Source organism: Mirounga leonina, unplaced genomic scaffold (assembly GCF_011800145.1).
Source record: "Mirounga leonina isolate KUSES-001 unplaced genomic scaffold, KU_Mleo_1.0 Mir_53, whole genome shotgun sequence".
Lineage (NCBI taxonomy): Eukaryota > Metazoa > Chordata > Mammalia > Carnivora > Phocidae > Mirounga > Mirounga leonina.
The window spans coordinates 10,251,694-10,276,136 of record NW_023270807.1 but is presented as its reverse complement, the minus strand read 5'-3'; the positions used below and the strand labels follow the sequence as shown (position 1 = coordinate 10,276,136).

Below are 24,443 nucleotides of genomic sequence, written 5' to 3'. Positions count from 1 at the left end.
AACACCTCAGGTCATGCGAAACTTTCACTCTCCTTCACCTCATCTTCACCCACTCAGGCCATTCCTTTCTCACCCAAGGGGCCCATTGCTGTGTGTTCCCCACAAAAGAACCACTTCCCTAACATGAAACATAGCACATTTCTAGAAAGCCGAAAGAGCAGCTACTTCTGCATTAAACGGCCCTTTCGTTTCTTTGCCGGATCTGTTTTGGTGCCAGCCTCCCATCTGGACTGTGAGTTTCTGGAGGGCAGGCACCTGTCTCGTCCACCCTTAACCCCCGAATCACAGGTGCTTGCATGCACACCACGTCAAGTCTCCGGGAAGACAGCTGCTGTGGAATAAGAACAGCTCACCTTTTTTGAGCATTTTACTACGTGCTGGGTACTCCTCTACATGCTTTTCATGCATTAACTCCTTCAATCTTCGCAATGACAGCCTTACTATCATTCCCATTGTATAGACAAGAAAACTGAGACACAGAAGATTGAGGGACTTGCCCGACATCACAGCTAATAGGTGGCAGAGCTGGGATCTGAACCCAGTCTGAGCCCAGAATATATGCTCCCAATTATTCAAATTGTCTCACGTGGCCACAATATAAGCCACACTATCCAGCCCAGCCACTGCACAAATGAGATGGGGAGGGTGGAGCCCAGCCAGAGCTTGGGACTGAGAAGTGGGGGAAGGCCTTATGGAGACTCCCTCCAGAGACTTTTTTTTAAAGATTTTATTTATTTATTTATTTGAGAGAGAGCAAGAGTGAGAGAGCACAAGCGGGGCGGGGAGCAGCAAGAGGCAGAGGGAGAAGCAGGCTCCTGGCTGAGCAGGGAGCCCCATGAGGGGCTTGATCCCAGGACCCTGGGATCATGACCTGAGCCGAAGGCAGATGTTTAATCGCCTGCGCCACCCACACACCCCCAGAGACTTTTTTTTTAAAGATTTTATTTATTTATTTTAGAGAGAGCATGGGGGGAGGGGCAGAGAGAGGGAGGGAGAGAGAGAATCTCAAGCAGACTCCCCGCCGAGTGTGGAGCCCAACTCAGGGCTCCATCTCACAACCCTGAGATCACGAAATCACGAGTCAGACGCTTAATCGCCTGCGCCACTCAGGCACCCCTCCAGAGACTTCCAAAGGAAAGGGCAGACCGCTCTCAGTCCAGGCCTGCTGGAAGCAGTAAGCTGGACAAGATCACCTTCCAAGATTTTCACCGTCTTCTGGCTCTCACCTACGCCGAGAGCCTTAACAGCAGAAGTCTACGGGTGGCGTCCCTCACTGGGTCCAGCATGGAGCCACTGCCAATGCCAGAGGTTCAAGGTAGGGAGCAGGGCAGCTCCTGAAGAAAGACAAATATTGATCTGACCCCAAATCCCTGCTTAGCCGTCAGAGGCCCCCGGTGAGGCTATCGGGAAGCAGGCAAAGGGCAGAAAAAGGCAGGGCCTTTCCAGCTCCCAAAGGGCCAACCCCAAAGGGGCCTGGCCCCCTTCCCCACTGCCCGTGCTCCCAAGTGTGTGCTCACAGAAGTCCTGGCCCAAGCATAGGTGCTCCCACGTCCCCTGAGGGTGCAACAAGCCTCAGCTGTGCAGGTACAAGGTACCAGTGAGTCCACGGGCCAGCAAATCCACCCATCTATCCGTTCTTCACCTCACAAACTTTCACTGAGCTCACGAAGCCGCAAGCCCCACGCCGGGCACCAGAGACACAGGCCCACTTAGCAGTTACCCTTCTGGTGGACAAAAGCAGCACCTGAATGAGGAAGCACAATAATTAAATAATCCGTGAGCCCAGTTGATGGAAGAGTCAGCAAAGGATTCTTAAAAGAGGCAACATTTGTACGGAACCTTAAAAGAAAAGTGAATGAGGGCAGGGGGGCAGGGGCGGGCATGAGCTTTCCAGGCCTCGGCCAGAGCCCACCTCTCCCCGGACAGAATATGTTTCCTGTTGTGGGAGACTGTGGGTCATCTGGGCTGACTGGCATATGAAGTCCAAGAAGTACAGCCACAGATGAGGGATGGAGAGAGGAGGGAGACAGAAGGCTGGGCACCACACAGGCCCCTGCAGGGCCCCAGGCTCACGCTGCAAGGGCCAGAGAAGCACGGAGGCATAGTAAGCAAGAGAGTGACGTGGTCTTCTTTCTGGCTTAGAAAGACCATGCTGGCAGGGCGAAGAAGGATCTGAAGGAGAGAACTCTGGGCCTTGTCGGTCAACGTCATGGTCTGCAAGCCCCTCCTGCCCTTTGTACCAAACAAGACTCTGTCTACATGTTTTACATGTTAAGGGAAGGGAAAGGGTGATGACCTCCTGCATGGCTGGTCCAGACACTGCCCTAGGCCCCAAAGATGTGCAATGCTGGATCCAGCTAGCCCCCACTAGTATCAGCTGTAACCCCAGCAGGGGCACAGAGGAGAGTAAGAGAGAGCCTTTCATGGGGGAGGCGGGGCCCGAAAATAAGGTTAGAGATTTAAAATGGCAGCAAACTTTTATGGAGTGCTTAGCGTATGCTAGTCACCGTCTCGAGGCTTCATACATATTAATCCTATGAAGTAAGTTCTATTCACTGTCCCCATGTTGCAAAACAAAGCAAGTAGAGCAAAGAAAGTTCCCACGCTGTCTCCCATGCAGATTCAAACCCAGAGTCTGGCTCTTTTTGGTTATTCAATAAACGCTTACTGAATATCTACTATGTGCCAGGCACTGTCTAAACACTTATTACACAGTAGTGGGTAAGTAGTCAATTCACAAATGGGCCATGTAGTCAACAACTAGGCTGCACTACCTCCCCGAGGTTGCACTTATCTAGAACGGTCATTCTCCAACTTGGCTATAAATACGAATCACTTGAGGATCATCTAAAAATCCTGATGCTCAGGCCACAAACTACGCCAAATAAATCAGCATCTCTGAGGCTGAAAACAAGTCAAGAGTAGTTTTTAAAGCTCTCCAAAGGGCAGTTTGAGAACCAGTGATGTGGACCAAACCCTTTATAACCCAGGGAGGAGAACGGCCCAAGGTCACACAGCAAGGCAGCAGCTAACCTGTCTTCCAGGGCCCAGGGCAGGCCTCCGTCTTCCAGGGCCCAGGGCAGGCCTCCATCTGCCGGGGCCCCAGCCCCCACCCTGCATGTTGCCGTGGGAACTGAGCTGACCCACTGCTACTCCCACACGGACCTTGGAGTTCTTGGCTCAAGGCTGGCTCAGAGGAAGGAATCCAGGACAGGCTGACAGAGCCCAGAGCCCCCTCACCCCAATATGCTCTCCTACAAGCAGCCCCTTAGGCTGGATACCTTAGGGTAGAGCCCAGCCTGGAAATTCTCTAGACCAGGATGCCAGCCTGGATTTCAAGGGCCCTCAGGGAGACTGGGGGAGGTAGGGGTGGGGGTGGGGAGATGATGAGTGGGACTTGGGGCAGGGACATCAAGGAGAGACATGCTATAGTCACAGGGGAGAGCTGGGGGTGGGGATGGATGATGACTGCCCTGACCCCACCCTGTGGGGCCCCAGGACTCCCCACTCCCTCCGCTCCCCACCCTCCTAATGACGCACTGACCCGTGCCCTCCACCTCACTGCCCTCACCCTTGATGGGGAGGCAACAACAGAAATGCCGGCAGCCTGAAGGCTATCAGATGCTCTTTCATTCTGGGGTCTGCCTGGGCTTCTTCATAGGTCCATCCAGGGCCCCACAGGGTCCTGTGTCCAGGCTGCCCTGTCTGGGGCAGGAGGATGGAGCCTCTCACTGGGAAGAGGGTCGGGGACAGAGTCTGTCCTTCATGGGGCTGCAGGACTGGTAATAATACCCTGAGACTCCTTCTTGAAGTCCATTATCAACACAGTGCAGTGAAAGGCCATGGCTAGAAGCATGGACAGGTACTGGTCCTCGCTCCCCCTTTCTCTGCCTTGAGCAAACTGGCTTCTCAGAGCCTCAATTTCTTCATCCATAAAACAGAATAGTTGCCACCTGGCAAGTACTTGTGATAATTAAGTGATTAAGTCTGCACACTTCTGAGTGTATAGCAAGCAAGCAATACAAGGTAGCCTTTTATCATAAAAAAATAAAAGCCGATTTGTACACCTGTGTTCACAGCAGCATTAGTCACAACAGTTAAAACGTGGGAGCACCCCCAATGTCCGTGATGGATGAATGGAGGAGCAAAATGTGGTCTACACACAACGGAATATTACTCGGCCTTCCAAAGGAAGGAAATCCTAACCTACACCGCAACATGGATGAACTTTGCGGACATTATGCTAAGTGGAATAAGCCAGGCACAAAAAGACAAATTGTACTGTGTGACTCCCCTCATATGAGGTACTTGGAGTAATCAACATCATAGAGACAGAAAGTAGAACATACTCACCAGGGACCGAGAGGAAAACAGAATGGGGAATTAGTATTTACAGGGAGGGAGTTTGAGTTTTATAAGATGAAAAGATTTCTGGGGATGGATGGTGGTGATGGTTGCACAGGATCAAGAATGTATTTGAGGGCACCTGGGTGGCTCAGTTGGTTAAGCGACTGCCTTCGGCTCAGGTCATGATCCCAGGGTCCTGGGATCGAGCCCCGCATCTGGCTCCCTGCTCAGTGGGGAGCCTGCTTCTCCCTCTCCCACTCCCCCTGCTTGTGTTCCCTCTGGGTCTTTCTCTGTCAAATAAATAAATAAAATCTTAAAAAAAAAAAAAGAAGAATGTATTTGATACAGCTGAGCTTTACACTCAGCTGTGACATTTTATGTTATGCATACTTTACCACAATAAAGCAAAACATGGGGGAAAAACATTCAAAGTCAAACTTGGTCATACAGCTGAGGACAGGCCTGAGGGAGGCTACTCCCAGGGAAGAGCAGACACGTGGCCCTCTCTTTGGGCCTCCCCTTCTGAGATAAGATACAGCAGGACAGATGCACAATGAATGAGCCCAGGATTTACACCACTAATAAACAGGAAGTAATAGATGGGTTTAAATATTTACACAGCATGCAGGCTTCTGGGTGGGGACATGATCAGGGAGGGCAGAGAGGAAGGGATAGGAGCCAGAAGGACAATGGAAGGCTCGGTAAAAAATGGGGGTTGAAGTTGCCCACCGGTGTTTCAAGCACACCCAGGAAAAGAGGGACAGCGACAGGAGGGGAAACCCCTGTCCAGGCTCAGGGGAGTGTGACAGAAGCCTGGGTCCTGCTGCCCCTTCCCTCCACGGAGAACCTTGTTTACTCTGCGAGGCTGGAAGAGAATGTAATCAAATTATGACTCGTTATTCTAAATTACTGTCTCTAGTGGGGAAGGCAGGCAGGCAGGGCTCCTGGAAGGGGAAACAAGTTGTTTTCCAGGACACTGTTTGCTCACTCTCCAGCTCCCTCTGTCCCCAAGCCCTTTCCCTCCCTTTCTGCCTCCCCACCCCACCCCACCCCCCCAATCCTGGCCACTCCCTCCCTCCTTCCTGGGCTCTGCTCCCTATGCCCCCAGCTCCTGGGCAGACTCAGGGCAAGGGGAACTCAGCCGGTGCCCACAGGAATATCCCGTACCCCAGGACTACCTAACCAGCCAAACAGAATTTTTCCAGCCCCTCCCGCCTCCCAACCAGAGAGAACAAATACAATCTATTTCTAGATGGCAGGTCACTGGATTGACTAGGACTCTGACTCTAACTGGCTACTACTCACTTTAAGCAAGTCATTTGTCCTATCTAGAGCTGGGAGGTCATTCCAGAGAGGGGAACACCCTCTGCTGCCACTTCCTGCCTCCCAGGCCTGGGATGAGACAAGGGGGGACTCCACCATCAGAGACCCTGGGAGCCTAGGAGCCTGAGGTGGATGATACACACAGGCCTTCAAGGGCAAGGGCAGGGGGAGCCAGGGGTCAGAGAATGGCCCCGTGCCCTTCCCCCGCCCCCAGACCCCAGGACCAAGCTGGCCTGGAAGGCATGAGTTCCATGCTCCCCACCCCCACCCCAGGGAGAATCCCATCTATCTCCCTCCTCTGCTCAGGGCAAAAGAGAGGAGGGGAGCAGGACACAGGTCCCACTGAAAGGTCAGATGGGCTAGAAAGGGAAAAGGAAAGAAAGCAGTCTCCCTTTCCCTCTGCTCGGTGCCTTCCAGCCACCCAGAGGAGTGAGCAGAGTTTGGCTCCACTTCCTCCCCTGGGTTCTCACGTTCCAAGGCTGGCAGCTGTATGGTGATAAATACAACCAAAAATCTTCTCAGGGGTCAAAAGGAAACTGTGAGCAAAGGGGAAAAGTGGCATTTTTTCCAAACATCAAGTCATATTTTTTGAAGATTTTATTTATTTGTCAGAGAGAGCGAGCCAGCACAAGCAGGGGGAGCGGCAGGCAGAGGGAGGAGCAGGCTCCCTGCCCGATGTGGGGCTCCATCCCAGGACCCTGGGATCATGACCTGAGCCAAAGGCAGATGCTTAACCCGACTGAGCCATCCAGGCGTCCCCCAAACATCAAGTTATGAGAGATCTCCCTCTTTCATTCTCATTCTCTTCATCTCACACACACACACACACACACACACACACACCAGCCATGCACAGAGAACATACCACGTGGTTATGAGTATCCGTGTCACAGATAAAATCTAGTTTATATTCTTTTATTATTAATACCCTTAACTTTAATAAATTCACCCTGAAACTGTCAGATCCAAAGCTCACCCAGAAGTTGCCACAAGCCAGGAAGGACAATACTGAGGGAGGGTTGTGACCCTGGGCCCCAGAGTCTTCTCATCTCCCGCACCACCCTCCCACCTCACCCAAAGACAGCCTTCCCGGAAAGGCTTCTGCAGGAACAGCAGGGCCAGAGTGCAGGAAAAGAGGAGAAAGCTTGCTCCACTGGCTCCCAGTCTCTCCCCTCTGCCCATCCTAGCCCCGGCGACAGAAAAGCAATGGAAGGACATTAGCTCTCGAGTGATGGAACCACAAAGTTAGAGATGAGCTCAGAGACTTTCTACCTGACCTCATTCTTCAGAGGAGGTCACTGGAGTCGACAGTGGTCCAGGGACACGCCCCAGGTCACACAGCCGGTGAGGGGCAGACCTATCACGGAGACTCAGGTCTCCTGACTCTAATTCTCAGCGGTGACCCCCAGGGGTTCTCCAGCCGCTTCCTTCTTCCCCTCCCACCACCAGGGTCTTCATCAGCTCGGCCTGCTGCTGGGTGGGTTCACACACAGACATTCCTTTCTCACAGTTCTGGGGGCTGGGAAGCCCAACATCAAGGTGCCAAAAGATTTGGCTCTTGGTGAGGGTCTGCTTCTTGACTTGCAGATGGCTTCATTCTCACCAGGTCTTCCCAAGACAGAGGGAGGAAGCTCTGGTGCCTCTTCCTCTTCTTATAAGGGCACTAACGTGAACACTGGGGCTCCACATTCCTGACTCATCTAAACCTAATCACCTCCCAAAGGCCCCTACCTCCTAATACCATCATACTGGGGGGTTAGCACTCCAACATATAAATTGGGAGGGAAAAGGTGGAATACAAAAATTCAGTCCCGGACAACCACTCTGTGACTTTTGTCCCCTGCCAGGCCTTTCCAGGACTCTGAGGAAAACCATTCCAAATAGTAGAGCTCCCCAGGGGCCCCTGCCAGCTGGTCCCTCAGGCAGCCCCCCTCTCATCTCGATGCCCATCCCCAGCCTGGGACCCTAGTGACCTCCTGGCCCTTGGATAATGCCCACAGTAAACCAGAGAAAGCCAGAGATTAGGGGAGGACATGGAAATCACCTCTGGATTCAGAGCAGGCCTTTTAGGCAGAGTTCCGGCCACAGCTGGAACCTGGCCCACCCTCAGCCCATGCCACCTGCTAACACCCCAGACATCATTTTTTTATGAGAGGAGAAACTGAGCCTCAGCAAGGTGAAAGGACTGGTCCGGGCTGACCCAGTTGGTCAGCCGCAGTTCTAGAGCCCCCAGCTCTTCCATTCTGGGGTAGATGCCATGAGGCCCTGTTCAGACCCCATTTCAAGATAAAGGACCTATTTTTCCAGCTGCTTAGAGGGCAGCAGGCCGAAAGCCCTGAGCTGCCAACTCCTGTGGAGAATGTCTAGCGGAAAGGGACCTACATCCAATGGCTCATCATCATTCGAATACAAAGACCTGGCCGTCTTGGGGTGCCTGGGTGGCTCAATCAGTTGAGTGTCTGACTTCGGCTTGGGTCATGATCTCAGGGTCCTGGGATGGGGACCCCACATCGGGCTCTGTGCTCAGCGGGGAGTCTGCTCCCCCTCTCCCTCTCATCCTCTCTCTCTAATAAATACAATCTTAAAAAAAAAAAAAAAAAAAAGACCTGGCCCTCTTGTCCCTACGTGAGACAATCCTGAAGGGTCATCCCAGCTTCAGAGCTCCCTGTAGGAGGCTGGGACATTTCACTGAGACCTCATTGCAGCTTGCCCCCTCCCTCTGTCTGATCCTCCTTCCTTCCCTCCCTTTAGCAAACATGGGTCCTAAGAGCACTCCCTAAAAAACCCATTGCGTGCTAACCTCTGCCTCAGAGTCCACTTCTAAGAAGCCCAATCTGCAACATACTCTGAAGTCAGGGTGCTTTCCATTGTTCTGAGAGACCCTGCACCTTACTTAGGAAAATAACCTTACCCAAAGAAAGACAAAAAATAAACAGCTCCATGGGAACATGAAAGATGGCTCCTGACCCTGGCAGAAGTCAGAAGGAAAAGCAAATCCACCAGCTGACAGTCACGGTATTACATGAAGGCTCTAGACACTTGTAAAGACCTGCTATGGGCTCAGCTGGCCGGGGGAGCACAGTGTGGAATGCGAGCATTTTGGCAGCATGATGACCATGGGGGTAAGTGTGAAGTTAGTCAGCAATTAGCCCACCAGACATGAGATACCACATTCTCCCTCAATCTTGGGCACATTGACAGATGTAGGGTGTTGAGATGGGGGGCACCAAAAGCCCAGTTATATCCTCTACAGATCACAGAACATCTGGGGCACTGAGCCCCACTGAAGGATCCACATTTTTAAGGAAGATACTGACCAGCCTCAGCCGCACACCAGGGTCTGGAACTTATGAGAGAAAAACAGAATTTAAGGGTGATAGGACCAAAACTGACTTGGATGCCAGTGTTGTCTTCTAAAAATGTAAATACTATAGTGTAGAAAAGAGAGGGCATAGGGAGACCCGGCAGGTATAAGTCACAGATGGGTGGATGTGGGCTGTCCAAAAATGGAGCCGGTCACCTTACCTAGCAGTGTGTTCCCCATGGGCTGGAAATGCCCTCTTCAAGCACCTCAGGGATTATGGTCACGGCACAGGCTAGTTGCCTAAGATCCATCCCACCCTTCTTCCTCAGCGTGTAAGAACACCTCTGATTTTGAGCTGTGCGTGTGGCTGCCCAAAATTAAGGCATCTCTCAGAAGCTCTCACCGCTGAGTATAGCTATAGAACTAAGTTCTGGCAATACAAGGGATATAAGCTGAAGTGCGTGCAACTTCCAGGAGGCATCTTTAAAGGATAGCAAGTCGGGCCGTTCTTCATTCATTTCTCCTTTCTGCTCCCTAGACTGTATGGGCAGAGTGGCTGGCGCTCAAGCAGTCTTCTAGAACTTACGAGATGGCAGAGCAACAAGCTAGACAAAGCCTGGGTCTCTCTCTCCAGAGTCCTTTGCATCTTATTTAAGTCACTGCTCTTGGGGGTTTTCCTCATGCATAGCTCACCCGAATCCTAACTAACACAGTTACTGTGACAAATGGGTGACCATTGACTAATTTTTCTGTCCAGCATTTTCCCTTAATCTTGAAACAGTACTCCCCCTTCTTTGGGGAAACATATCCTCTTTTGCCTTTTCTGCAGCTTCTCCATAGCATTCCCCTGGGGCCTGCCAATCTTAGGATCTCCACCCTGTCCCAAGCCTAGGAACCACCAGCAGCCTTACAGAGAGAAGGAGTGAATAATGGCACAATGCAGAGAGAAATAGAGACATGAGAGAAGGGGAGGATGGGCCCCATGTTTCTGAGTTTCTGGCTCCAGTTGCCCTGAGGCCCCACGGAACCCTGCCTGTCCTGGGTTGGTTATAAGAAGTAGCAAATGGGGGCGCTTGGGTGGCTCAATTGATTAAGCAGTTAAGCACCTGCCTTCGGCTCAGGTCATGATCCCGGGGTCCTGGGATCGAGCCCCACATCGGGCTCCCTGCTCAGTGGGGAGCCTGCTTCTCCCCTTCCCTCTGCCACTCCCCCTGCTTGTGCTTGCTCTCTCCCTCTTTCTCTCTCTGTATCAAATAAATAAAATCTTAAAAAAAAAAAAAGGTAGCAAATGTCCTCCTGTAAGTTTGATGACTCACTTACAGCCCAGAGAGTCCTGGCTCGTGTGGAATAGCGTGGAATCAAGTCACCAGAGGTAGGAGCAGCCTAGCACTGGAGGGGCGGGTAGGCAAGAGAGAATACCCAGAAAGCTCAGATACAGGAAATCTGGGGAGGAAGGAGGGGAGAAGTGGGCCGGGCCTTGAAAGAAGGGAAGGCACCCCTGAAGAGGAACATAGTGACAGTAAGGGGACTGGGGGGGGGGGCGCCTGGGTGGCTTAGTCGTTAAGCGTCTGCCTTCGGCTCAGGTCATGATCCCAGGGTCCTGGGATCGAGCCCCGCATCGGGCTCCCTGCTCCACGGGAAGCCTGCTTCTCCCTCTCCCACTCCCCCTGCTTGTGTTCCCTCTCTCGCTGTGTCTCTCTCTGTCAAATAAATAAAATCTTTAAAAAAAAGGGGGGGGGACTGGAGGGGTGGGGAATGGGCACAGGGGAGGCTTTGAGAGTCCCTGTGGGAAAAGAGAGGGAAGACGGAGAGGGGGGGCCACCTCGAGGAAGGCCCTTTGTGTGAAGCTGGGACTTTACTTCCCTTGGTCAGCAATTCTCAGATGTTAGTATTCCAGGACTTCTTTAAAAATGCAGATTCAGAAGCCAGTTGCAAGCGACAAGATGCCATCAAGCCGGGAAGAGACCAGGCGTGTTTGGGAAAATTAGACGGGGACAGCCAAGTAGATTGGAAAGGGAGGCACAGGGCAAGGGGCAAGGCAAACGGAGGTACTGGAAAAATGACAGAAATGGAGATGGTGAGGAAATCAGGAGGTAACTTTGAAATGTGCAAAATGTATGAAAACTTTGGCGATTGGATGGGGACAGTAGATGGTGACTCTGTGAGCCACAGGGAGACTGAGAGAAGTGCTGATAGTTATCAGGAAGGCGGCGGTGGCCTCACTTAGACATGGTGCACATTTATGCTCCTTCAGAAGAACCAAATAGAAATCTCTATAGAGAGTTGGAGACAGGCTGGAGCTCAGGCTGGAGCAGGGCAATGGATTTCGGACTTACCAGCGTCAAGGTTGAGAGCCAAAGGGTCAAAATGAGTGAGATCTCTGAATGGCAGCAAAAAGGGGAGGAGGAAGCTGAAGACCAGACACTCTCACTCTGTGTCTTTATGGAATCAGAATTTTAGAACTAGATGGGACTCCTTACTGAGGGGGAAACTTAGGCCCACAGAGCATTACTGACTTAAGGTGGCCAGTGGGTAGAGCAGAGCCTCATTTTCAGGCTGCAGCTCTTCCATTTTACTTTTGTATGTGTCCCTCATGTGCAAGCAGGGGACAACATCTGCCTAGGGTGCCATTTTGTCCCTATTCACAAAAATATGCCAATAGCTCCAAAGTGCTCTAAGAGGTAAAAATCTCCCCCCCTTATGTAAGAATTGGATTCAGGCACCCAGAGAAAGCAATCTGACGAGTTCCTTAACCTGACAGGGATGTGAAGACCCTTTCCAAAGGGGCACCCAGCCCTCTGCACAAAGGTCTAGCCACAGCCAGGATGACTTAATTTGCGAGGACACGGAGTTGAGCGGGTGGCACTGACCCCAACCATTGGCTGAAGCTAGAGTGAGGCTAATGCCAGGTGAGCTCTGGGGGTCCCTACCAGGGTGCACTTGCTTGGAGAGGACTCTGGCCTGTGCCTGGGGAATACACACAAAGGGCATGGCAGCCTCTCTCTCCTTCAGCAGTTTTGTCTGGGGCCTCCCTTCCTCTGGCCTCACTTTCCTGAAAGGTTTTGAAGGCCCCTAAAGCCACCTCTCACCAATTTCACTTCTCTTTCATATATCCCCCCTCCCTCCAGCTGTTGTTCTGGCAGCAGCATGCCCTAGTGATCCAGCATAGAAACGAATCCATTTTGCCCTTGTATGGTACGTTGAAGTTATATGATTTTTCTGAACATATTTTATTTTACTAATAAAAAATGCTTTTTAAAAAGGGGGGGAGGGGGCGCCTGGGTGGCTCAGTTGGTTAAGTGACTGCCTTCGGCTCAGGTCATGATCCTGGAGTCCCGGGATCGAGTCCCGCATCGGGCTCCCTGCCCGGCAGGGAGTCTGCTTCTCCCTCTGACCCTCCTCCCTCTCATGCTCTCTGTCTCTCATTCTCTCTGTCTCAAATAAATAAATAAAATCTTTAAAAATAAATAAATAAAAATAAAAAGGGGGGGAGGAAGCAAATAGATCCCAGGGCAATCATCCAGTTCACATGTTTTTTTGTCAGACAAGAGCTTCTACCCCTGAGAGTCTCCCCTGGTGCATGTAATCATTTGTTTGCAAAAGGCACACAGTAGCTGTTCAGTGGATACTTGCTGGCCCAATGAATCCATGAACAAATGAGGGGATAAGATGAATAACTTGGACAGAATAAAAGTCCCAGCAAGGAAGAGGAGCAACTCTTGAAAAACCGATGGAAAACCCTGAATTGCCCAGGACTCTAGACATAGCCTAGTTGTTTCCAGGCCCATTGAGTCAAACAGGGCATGCCTGTAGAGAGGCCACCACCAAGCAAGGGGTTCTTTGCCCAAGGTCTCCTCACCCGCCCCCATTCATACCTGTTTGGAGGCAGCAGCCCTGCCAGACCAGCAAGAAACTGCCCTTTTTTAAAGGTCACCGGAAACACAGGTGAGCAGCCAGGCGAGCCCAAAGCAAGCAGTCCCTGGCTGTCCCCCGCAACCTCTCACGCTCTCCGTTGAGGTGTTGTCCCTTCCCTCAACTGCACAAAGCCAGTTGGGGAGGAGGGGCAGCTGCTGCAGATGAAACCAGACCCTTCTTGGGAGGCTCACAGCCTGGGCTCCTGGCCTGGGCAGGGCAGGCCACGTGTTGTTATGGTTGAGTCAACTAGCTGGGAATCAGCAGGGGTTTGTAAGGAAACCACATTAATTAGGAGAAAGCAAACATGACAGTCATTCACTCTGTCAGCCTTTTCCCCTGGCTTCTCTTGCAGCCCCCTCCCACCCTGGTCTCTAGCAGATCAGCTGCCTCCACCTTCCCGCGCCTTTTCACTGCCTCTGTCATTCACAGGGAACATCTGTGTGGCTCTTGGCTCTGACCCATTCTTCCTGGGCGAGGTAGGAGGAAGGCTGGAAGAGCGTCTTCATCCACAGCTCAGACCAGAACTTCCTCAGCCCCGAAGCCATAGACAGGCTGATCCACCCATGGCTTCCCAGTTTCTTGTCTTTGCTCTGGCCCCAGCTGGCTGGCCTGGTGGCTGGGAGCAAGTCTCTAGACCAGACTGTTTCTGCTGCTAGTTTAAGTTTCTCTTGGCAAAATGAGCATTTCTGGTCTCATCCCTTGTGAATGTTTCCCCAAACATCTTCATTAGGAGTTTATTGGGGATGTGAGCTATCTCCAGAGTTAAGATATAGGATCCAGGACAAGTAATGGACAAAAGAAGGAAGATTTCCCTGGCAGATGGGGTGGAAGCAAGGGGGCTGGGCTCCTCAGAAGAAGGGATGGATAGGAAATTTTGTCAAGCTAAGGAGTGGCTGGTTCAGCAGCCTCCCTTCTCTCATCTCCATGTATCCCAGGGTCACTGCTGCTCTTCAGGGTCCAGAACTGCTAATGTAGATGCACACAGCTCGCCCCAGGCACCAGAGTGACTCTGCCAACAGCCCCAGAGACTCTGGCTCTTGAAAAGACCCTTCCTTTGCACAGCAGCTATCATTCTGCAGCCCCCAGAGAAGGGCCCTCACTCCCTCTTATTCCACAGCACGGTTTTACTTTAAAAAAAAAAAAAAATCCAGGGGCGCCTGGGTGGCTCAGTCTTTAAGCGTCTGCCTTCGGCACAGGTCATGATCCCAGGGTCCTGGGATCGAGCCCCGCATCGGGCTCCCTGCTCAGTGGGGAGTCTGCTTCTCCCTCTTTTACTCCCCCTGCTTGTGTTCCCTCTCTCGCTGTGTCTCTCTCTGTCAAATAAATGAATAAAATCTTTAAAAAATTAAAAATTGAAATTAAAATTAAAAAAAAAAAATCCATGGGCGCCTGGGTGGCTCAGTCAGTTAAGCATCCAACCCCTAGTTTTGGCTCAGGTCATGATCTCAGGGTCATGGGATCAAGCCTTGAGTCTGGCTCCATGCTCAGTGCAGAGTCTGCTTGAGATTCTCTCGCTCACTCCCTCTCCCTTCTCCCCCACCCCTCCTTGAGCTCTCTCTCTCTCTCTCTCTCTCAAATAAATAAATAAAATCTTTTTAAAAAATTCCATAACACACCCAACTGGGAACGGGGTATGTAAGACTCACTGATGAAATAGAAAATACTATTTTTGGAATAGGGAGATAGGTCTTAGAAAATATGTTTGAAGTAAAAGCAACTTAAATTCCTAGCAACTGGGGATATGACACTTCCAGACAATGAAATAGTATACAGCCATTTAAAATAATGCTAAGGGACAGAAAAAGAGACCAAATAGAAACTCCAGAAACAGATCTAAACCAGATAAAATGCAATGAGGGAATATGTGATGTTTTTAATAAATGGTGCCAGGTCAGTTAAATATTCCTAAAAAAAAAAAATGAACCTTAATCCCAATCTCAGATCATATAATAAAACAATTCTAGGTGAGTTTTGATCTAATTAAAAGGTAAAACAATACAGTTTTTGGAAAAAAAATAGAACATCTTCATGATTTTGAAAAGGAAAAAATTTAAATAAGAAACCAAAGGGGCACCTGCTGGCTCAGTTGTTAGTGTGTGACTCTTGATCTCTGCGTCATGAGTTCGAGCCCCAAGTTAGGCATGGAGCCTATTTAAAATACCAAAAATGCCAACCACAAAAGAAAAAACTGATAAATTACACTATATTAAACAATTTAAGGGGTGCCTGGGTGGCTCAGCTGGTTAAGCGTCTGCCGTCAGCTCAGGTCATGATCCCAGGGTCCTGGGATCAAGCCCCACATTGGGCTCCCTGCTCAGCAGGGAGTCTGCTTCTCCCTCTGCCCCTCCCCACTGCTCATGCTCTCACTCACTCTCTCTCTCAAATAAATTAATAAAATCTTTTAAAAAATTTAAAATACTGCTCATCAAAACAATATATTACAGAAGGCAACTCAGCAAGGAAGATGACATTTGCTGTACTTATATCCAACAAAGGACAAGTATCCAGAATATATAAAGAACTTCTACAATCAATAAGAAAAATACAGGCAGGGGTGCCTGGGTGGCTCAGTCGGTTAAGCATCTGCCTTCGGCTCAGGTCATGATCTCAGGGTTGTGGGATCAAGTTCTGCATTGGGCTTCTTGCTCAGCAGGGAGTCTGCTCCTCCCTCCTCCTGCTGTTCCTCCTGCTTTACACCCTCTCCCCCCCCCCATTACAAAAAAATAAATAAAATCTTGAAAAAAAATCACTTCATTGAAAAAAAAATAAAGGGAACCCAATATAAAATGGGCCAAAGACTTGAACAGACATTTTACAAAAGAAAGTATCTAAAGGACATAAACATATGACAAATGATTCATCTTCATTAGGCATCAGAGAAATGTAAATTAAATACACAATGAAGTCCTATGACATACTCACCAGGATGGCCAAGATGAAAAGCACAAAAAATATCAAATATTGATAAAGCTGTGGAGCAACAAGAACTCTTATACACAACTGGTACCAAATAAACTGTTTGGCAGTATCTACTATCTAGTATCTAAGTACATATATACCCTATGATCCAACAGTTCCACTGCTAGATATATTCCTGAGGGATGTCTGTTCTTGTGTTCACCAAAAATCATACAGAAGAGTGTTCATCGCAGCACAATTTATAGTAGTCCCAACTGGAAAGTATCCAAATCCTATTAACAAGAGAAAGGATAAATTGTAGTATAACCACACTGGAACATTATATAGCAATGAGAATGCATAAATAACAAGTACACATAACAATATGGGTGAATCCCACTCATGTTGTTGATGAGTAGATGAAAGCAGACACAAAAGAGCACATGCTATGTAGATTCTATTTATACAAAGTTCAAATGCAGGAAAAAGTAAATTATGATGCCAAAAATTAGGATAATGATTACCCTTGAAGAGGGGATAATGTCTGGAAGGGGACACCACGGGGTCTTCTGAATTGCTATTAATGTTCTACTTGGTGGTGTGGATAGTGTATTCCCTTTGTGAAAATTCATCAAGCTGCACACTGATAATTTGTGTACTTTCTTATACAGGTTATTCTTTGTCTAAAAAAAATTTTTTTTTATTTTTTTTAAGGTTTTTATTTGACAGAGAGATAGAGAGAGAGCACAGGTAGGCTGAGCGGCAGGCAAAAGGAGAGGGAGAAGTGGGCTCTCTGCTGAGCAGGGAGCCCGACACGGGGCTCGATCCCAGGACCCTGGGATCGTGACCTGAGCTGAAGGCAGCTGCTTAACTGACTGAGCCACCCAGGTGCCCCTAAAAAAAATTTTTTTTAAGCTAGTCTCCTGAGCAAAATCTGGTCTCAAAGAATTTTTTTTCATGTAGGGACTAATAATAAATAGGTTCAGAAAAATAAGATATTGCAAAGTATTATTTCAGTATTATTTCATTTTGCTAAATGTAAATAATGTTTAACTCTGGATTATGGATGATATATATTTACTTTTTACTTTACTGTTTTATTTTTTCTACAGTAATCACATTACTTGTCATTGTATAAAATATAAGTTGTTTCTTAAAATAAAATTTGATTATAATAAGTCAGGATAAGATAATGAAGAGAGGGTTGGCACTCAAATACTTTAGCTCATTGTGTCCAAAATAAGCTCTGGGTGGAAGCTCTCTTACTGCCCTGGTTGCTACTGGATCATCAGAAGCTGGGGACTTGTAAAGAAACAGGGGATATGGTATAAGCAGGAAGGGCTCAAGGTCATCATACAGAAGGAAAGTGGAAGCTATAGGAAAAGCCAAGGCTTTCCTGATCCTGGCCAGGACATCTTGAAAAATACCCCCCCAAAACCCTCTCCACGACTCCTAATTCATGTGTCTGTCTCATTCACCCATACTGATCTTTCTCTCCAGGATCTGCCTTTGCTGAATGTGATGTTTTATGGTAACCCGATGCCATATTTCTACTGTTTTCCTTGTCTATGGCGATTATCACTCAAGCGCCCCATAGAGCAGCTGTTCTGCATCTCCTTAGTCCACCAGGGTGACAGTCCCAACTGGAAGATGGGCTCCTTCCCTCCCCTTTATCAGGAAACATTTAATACTCTGCCATTTATTTTTATTTTTTTTTTAAGATTTTATTTATTTGCGAGAGAGAGAATGAGAGACAGAGAGCATGAGAGGGAGGAGGGTTAGAGGGAGAAGCAGGCTCTCTGCTGAGCAGGGAGCCCGATGCGGGACTCGATCCTGGGACTCCAGGATCATGACCTGAGCCGAAGGCAGTCGCTTAACCAACTGAGCCACCCAGGCGCCCAATACTCTGCCATTTAATGAGCCTGATTTTTCCATCTATGAGTCAGGGTAGGATAACTAGAAAATCCCCCTTCAGGTTTATTTTGGAGGGTGGAAAAGAATATCCTATTCACCAAGTGGAAGAATTGAGCTGTGTATATTTCTTATGTAGCTCTAGGGGAGCATCCTATATATCCTGCAAATCCAAAAGAGGAAAAACTGGGCAGTTGTGTTTTCTTTATAGCACTACAAGCTTCTCATTATGAAAGTACATCAAACTTATGAAAAGTACCTAGCACGAGAGCCATCTCAGTAATTGCCTTATTAATTAGCTTTTGTTTATTGAGCACTTAGGTCTTATCTAATCTTCACAACCCTATGAGATAGATTCTACTCATTCATTGCACTTATTGTGTTTCAGCACTGCTGAAGATATAAGTCAACAAAAAAACAGTATTTCTGCCTTCATGGAGTTTACAGTCTGGTGAAGAGACACGTATTATACAAATAGAGGTAAAACCCCATTATGCCAAGTACTAAAATGGAGAGTTATCTGGTGCTGAGAGCCAGTAACAGGGAGGTTAAGGAAGACTCTAATGTGGAAGTGAATTTTGAGCTGAGCTCTGAGAAATAAGGAGTTTAGCAGGTGGCCAAAGAGCATGTAGAGGAAATAGCTATGCAAAGGCCCTGGGGCCAAAGGTAAGTGTTAGGTATAGGAGAATGAAAGACAAGTGTGTTTGGGGGGGGTGGGGAGGACACAGATTGGTGGAGAAGTTAGGAATTAATTCTATCCCAGGTCTGCCTGATACCTGACGTTCCAGAACTAGAGTCCTAACAATCTCAAACTCTACTGTACAGGTCTAGTCTTAGCCATAAGAGGCAGAAAATCCACATCTGACCTGAAGAAAAAGCTTTTAAGTAAATAGGGGTGGTGTATGTGATTTTACAAAGGAAGCCTGTGAGGGTACGAAAGCGACCTGACACTTCGAGGACCCGCAGACGGGAGCCAGAACACCTGCCCTAGACCCTCAGAACGAAGCACAGGCTAAACACAAATCTCTAGGCTTACCCCTCCGTGGGACAGACTACGGAAGACGAAGCGCGAGAGTATCCGAGCCAGAAGCCCACAGCCGCACACTTCCTGCTCACCACTGCGGCTGCGCGCGCGCCGTTCCGGAAGCGGAAGTGCACAAGAGGTCACCGTTGGTTTTCAAGATGGCGGCCCTCAATGTGCTGGTGTATCCCTCTGGACGGCTGCTCCGAGGGCTCCTGGCTGGCCCGATCGCGACCAGCTGGGCTCGGCTTCCAGCTCGCGGGTTCAGGGAAGGTTAGTCCTGGGTCCCGGTTATCTCCCAAGGTTGAGGAAAAGATCAGTGGAGTTTGCTTTCTCCAGCCCCCGTGTGCTCCCCTCCCTCCCTTTCCTTCGCGCGGTTCTGAAACCCGGGAGATGCTGGCGCTCCCGGGGTGCTTGAAAGCCCTTTCCAGACCTTGATGCTATTGTCTTGACCTCCCACCGCTCGCGAGTGTTCTTACTGGTGGGGGCGGGGAAGGACGGAAAGAAAGCCCTGCTTAGTTAGCAGGGGCAGGAAGAAACCTGGCCCGGGATTCAGAAAAGTTTTTGGTAAAGGTTAGCGTGTTAGTTTTGCTTTCCGTATTCTCTCAGCCGCCGCCTCCTTTGTTAAAAAAAAAAAATCCCTGGACCATGAGAGAAGGACATGTGGCTATCCTTCTCAGGGCCTCCCTTTCCAGTTTCTCATCTGAAAATGCTGTGCTCTGATGGCGTCTTTTTCTGCCCCGGCCCCTAGTCTCCCAGAGAGGTGGAAGCTAAGGTGGAAAAGCCATCGAACAGCTGAAACAGACAAATGCTGTATGGTGGTTCTCCTTTTCATTAATCTTAAGCCTTGAAAGGCAGCCTGATTATAGCCTTGAACTGGGAGCTTACTGAAGGCCAGATACTGTACTTCAGACTGTCAAAGGATTCTGGAAAAAGAGAAAATTCAGCCCTTTTCCTGAGAAGTTGGGTTCTAAAGAGATGATATGTATACTGTCCAATAAATGCAAGTTAGGTATTTACATGATTAACTACAGGGAGATTTGGTTACCAGAAACAGAAACCCAATTGGAAGTTTTAATGAGGGGAATGTGTCTTGAACGGGCTTTTTTTTTTTTTTTTTTTAAGATTTTATTTATTTGACAGAGAGACAGCGAGAGAGGGAATACAAGCAGGTGGCAGTGGGAGAGGGAGAAGCAGGCTTCCCGCTGAGCGGGGAGCCCGATGCGGGCCTCGATCCCAGGATCCTGGGATCATGACCTGAGCCGAAGGCAGACGCTTAACGACTGAGCCACCCAGGCGCCCCTGAACGGGCTTTTAAAAGGATGGAATCTCATCCTCGCAAAGAGTGAAAAGGTCTGTCAGGACGCAGCCTTCCTTTGTGCACTGCTGGAAGCCAGAATGGATGAATGATGTGCAAAAGAAGTGATGTGGGTTTGTTTGTTTTTAAGATTCTGCCATGGTATTGGCCAGCGTATCCTTTAAAGTTGAGAGGTGCCGAGAGGAAAAGAGTGATCATTGTTGTCAGAGGGAGCAGAAAAGTCCAAAGAGAGGAACCTAAAGAGGAGTCCATTGGATGTGTCTCAGAAAGAAAGCTGTTTTGGCTTTCAAACAGCAGTGGCAGACAGGGCTCCTTGTAGGCCCAGGCACAGCCCAACCAGCTGGACTCGACCTCCATCTGGCAGATTCAGGGGAAGGGAGGGCTGGATCCCAGTTTGGGGAAATCAAAGAGATATTTCATGAAGAAATGAAAATAGGTATATTAGAAGAATTTAGCTATGAAGGGAAGATGGAACATATAGTAGAAAGAACGACAAAATCCAGATACTGCCTGGTTAATATTAGATAAGCTAATCCATTAATAAAGAAAGGTACCAAAGAGATCATGCTGATGATAGGAAGGACATGGTAAGATGTTTCATCTATACCCTGCTGCAAAGTAAGCATATACCCTTAACATTTTTGAGGGTGTCTCCGAAGTGTCAAGCTCTAATAGCTGTAATTTACATATCCATTGTGAAATTCAGAGTTGAAAACAGTTCTTTGCTATGTTCCCAGAGAATGGGGAAGAGGAATAGTTTTTGTTTGTTTGTTTGTTTGTTTGTTTACAAAAGAACATTTGAGATTGGAATTTTTTCAGTTGGAGATTTTGTGAAATGATGGACTGTATGGTCAGATGGGTCTTTGAACTTCTTTCCATAAATACCTGGGTTGGTAACTCTTCTGTTACTTGCTGTCAGACCTAAAAGCTAAATAATTGAATTGATGTGATCTTACATGAAGGCAGTACTGTATTCTTTATTCTGCTTGAGAACCACCTGTCTTCAAAGCCTTTAAATGAAAAAACTTTGTCTTGATATACTACCTTCTATGTGTAAGGTGTAAAATATTAAATATGTAGTTAATTTTGACTGCCCGGTCCCGGCTGGTATATTTGACACCCAAACAATATTGTACACACAGAATTTAAAGTTGTGGGCAGGAAACTGGATGTTTGCTGAAAATATTCAAGAGTATCAAATAGCATTACTTAATTTTAGTCAGAGTTTATGAGCACCCAGCATTCCATGCTCTTGCCTGTAGAGACTCTCAGGCTAAAGCAATGGTTCTCAGTTGGGGGGCAGTTTTGTCCCCCGGGAACATCTGGCAATGTCTAGAAGCATTTTTGGTTGTCACAACTGGTACTCCTGGCATCTGGTGGGTAGAGGCCAGGGATGCTGCTCAACATCTTACAGTGCCCAGGACGTCCCCCCCCCCCCCCGCCCCCAAACAAAGGACCACCTGGCCTGAAACGTCAGTTGTGCTGCTATTGAGAAAGCCTGGTTGAAAGTTTGATAAGAGGGACACACAAAAGCAAGAAGGATAGTGGAAGGAACAAAAGTGAAGGAAGACAAAAATGGAAATTGGGGTTTAGTCTGTGCCTGCTGCAAGCACTGTGCTAGGTTTTCCACATACATGTATTCCGTCTTCTCAACAGTCTTTAAAGGCAGATATTACTGACAAATTACTGAAGAAATCTGGCCCAGAGGAGTTCAGTAGCTGCCCCGGATCACCCAGCTAGTAAGTGGTGGCATTGGAAGTAGAACCAGCACTCCTCCCTCTCCACCACCAAGACTGCCATGGTACGCCATGGGAGAGCTGCCCTGTGGTTCTCCCACCTGAAAGCTTTCATCATTTAACTTGCTGAAGACGGTGTAGTGCTTTCTATGGGAAAGATTGTGTTAGAGCTCATTCCTGCCTTCTCACTCTTGGGAAGGAAATGTATTTAAAACAAAAACACATGTGACTCTGAATTAACAGGGCACATCTATCGGAAACTAGTGCAGAGCGTGTTGAAATGAGTAAAGGCTGAAGGGAATTTTCTTCATCTCTTCCAGTTGGCTGAGGGGCTTTCTGGAGGACCTAGCATTTCAGACAAGGACGCACCTGGCAGGATGGGCAGCCCTGTAGCTAAAAGCTTTGAGAGGGGAGTGTGTGAGTTGGGGACTTCAAAGACTTCAAGGGACATAGTCCAGAGGAACCTGCTAGTGGAAAAAGCCTAGTGCAGAGGGACATTCCCTCAGAGGTCCAGGGGAAAGAACCGGTTAGATGACTGGAGAATCAGAAAACTTGAGTAGTAGAATTAAAGATGAACAGAGGGAAGTGGGGAAGGAGTTTGAGAAAAGTAGTCAACGGCCGGAAGTGCAGCCACATGTCCCAAACACACACTCCACTCTCTGGTCCTCCGCCAAGACTTGTGAGTGGTGCCTTTTAGCCATCAGTGACTCTGTTCTGTCATTCTCTGCTTGGTACTTGGTTTCCATGGATCCTTTCCAAGAAGGACTTGGTTTCTGGGCACTTCCTATAGCAGCGCCCTCCACATCATTCATGAGTCCTGCCTTTCTCCTTCTCGAAACAGTTGGGTCTTGGTACTGCTGCATTTCACTGTGTGTGTGTTTGTGTGGCCCTCGAGGTCCTTCTGCGCTCACTACGATCTCAGCCCAGCACTGTTTGCTCTAGACTGTTACAATTCAGTTATCTTGGACTCCATCCTAAGCGAGTATTTATTGAAGTACTCAAAGGACCTCTTTACGAGGCGTAGACTTTTATTGTACTGAAGTTCCCATACTTGGTTTCGTTCCCTTTTCTCCTCTAGGGTAAAGACTGTCTTCCTATTCTGTTGTAGCCCTCCCAGTGGGTGGGGCCGGGCTGTACTCCCTGGGGGCTCAGCAAATGTGTTGTCTCATGTGGGACGGGTTATTTGATGTGTATGAGAGAAGTGCCAGTCTTAGAAGATTTGGCCCCTAACTCCAGTTTAGAAACTCCAGTTTTGTGTTTTTCCTTAGTTTACATCATAATAGCCATATTTCAGAACACAAGGGTGATTCCACCTTTTTCTAAACAAGTTGTCTGTCAGTACCTAAATGTCTTAGTCCAGTTTTTCATGGTTACCCCCATCTTGAGTGGTGAGGAGGCCAGGGACAAAATGGATCTCAGGTTTGGTTTGGTTTGGTTTTGACCTGTTTTTGTATGCACACTGGAAAGCAAAACTATTTTGATTCCTATCTCCTGTTTTCAGAGGCTTAAAATCTAGGGCCTTCTTGAGGTTCCACCCAGGCCTCCTGCCCCTGCACTGAGACACCGCCCTGATCACTCTCAATCTTGTAAGAGTTCTCAGGTCATTCTTTCTGGTTTGACAAATTGTCTGTAGTAGATAAGCATCTGCCTATTGTCTTACCCCCTGGCATATAGTAAGATGATTCACTGGCTCAGGGTTGCCGTGTGGGGAGCTGGCAAACAGTGGAGGTGGCCATAAGCTTTGATCTCTTTTCCAGGGGCCAATGGAATGACTTCAGGGTTTGGTTCTTTGCCGGGAGTGATGTGTGTTTTGTTAGATTTGTTTACCTCATGGTTAGGACCCAAGTGCCTCCACAGAGAGGGGAACCACATGTTTATCCGCTTTTTGTTTCAGGCCCTCTTCTCCTGCTGGCTCAAGTGGTACCAGGAATGTGTCTCTCCTTTTGTTTCCTCCCCGAATTCTTAGAAACTTCCCCCTCACCTGTTGCCGCCTAGATTTGGTTGCCTTCCATCCCTCTCCCAGGTTGGTTTTTTGCAAATTTTCCGGGGTGCCTGGAAGCCCCGCTGAGCTGGGGCTCTGCCCTGCTTCTGCTCCTGCACGTCTGTAGGTTGACATATTCCAGTGACTGTCCCCCCGCAGCTGTGCAGGCCTCCCAACTGAGCACCAGGCTGAGTCTCACCCACATCCCGTTTAGGCTGGTCTGCGTTCCGAACAAGTAGATCCGTGTGTGGGGTGACGCATTTTCTTTTACAGGGAGAAAACTAGTTTGTCTTTGAATTGATTAGTTAACTACAGTGTTCTGGAGAAAGCCTCAGGGCCTTTCTGGCCATCGTGGCTTCTTTGTGTGTATCTGGAGTTGGAACACTGAGGGGCTCTCAGGTTGGTTGTTTTGGAGTAATGAGGCTTTATGAATGGCCTTGCGCAGAAAACAAATGGGGGACAATTCCAGGCAGTCTGTGTCCAATTAGGTGTTGGTCACAGAGCTCAGTGATCACAGATGCTGCCAAGGGCCTCCGGTTGGGTTAGAGTTGCCTCACTTTTTTCTTAGACATTCATTCTCTTTCTCTCTTTTTACTGTTTATTTTTTATTGCAGAAGCAGTACATGTTTATTTTAAAAACTTCAGAAAATCCAGGCAGGCATAAAGAACAAAGTAAAAATCACGTACTG

The 24,443-nt window shown here is 48.5% G+C and overlaps 1 protein-coding gene and 1 long non-coding RNA gene across 4 annotated transcripts in view; one reads left to right on the top strand and one right to left on the bottom strand.

Annotated features, from left to right (window-relative positions):
- Positions 1 to 1,219: 1,219 nt before the first annotated feature.
- LOC118001031 lies at positions 1,220 to 18,816 on the bottom strand. 2 transcript variants are annotated; one of them, XR_004676612.1, is made up of 4 exons: positions 18,735 to 18,816; positions 15,812 to 16,080; positions 1,518 to 1,744; positions 1,220 to 1,334 (listed from the first exon to the last, which is right to left on the bottom strand). It is a non-coding gene; the product is annotated as an uncharacterized LOC118001031 (long non-coding RNA). The 2 variants fall into 2 exon arrangements; XR_004676613.1 differs by having other exon boundaries at positions 1,643 to 1,744.
- A 40-nt stretch (positions 18,817 to 18,856) lies between these two features.
- MRPS18A (mitochondrial ribosomal protein S18A) overlaps positions 18,857 to 24,443 on the top strand; it is a 15,867-nt gene continuing 10,280 nt past the window's right edge. For both annotated transcript variants that reach the window (XM_034990474.1, XM_034990473.1), the window contains exon 1: positions 18,857 to 18,992. In XM_034990474.1, the coding sequence (XP_034846365.1) occupies positions 18,881 to 18,992 (112 nt within the window). In that variant the 5' untranslated portion in view covers positions 18,857 to 18,880. The remainder of the gene's footprint in view (positions 18,993 to 24,443) is intronic.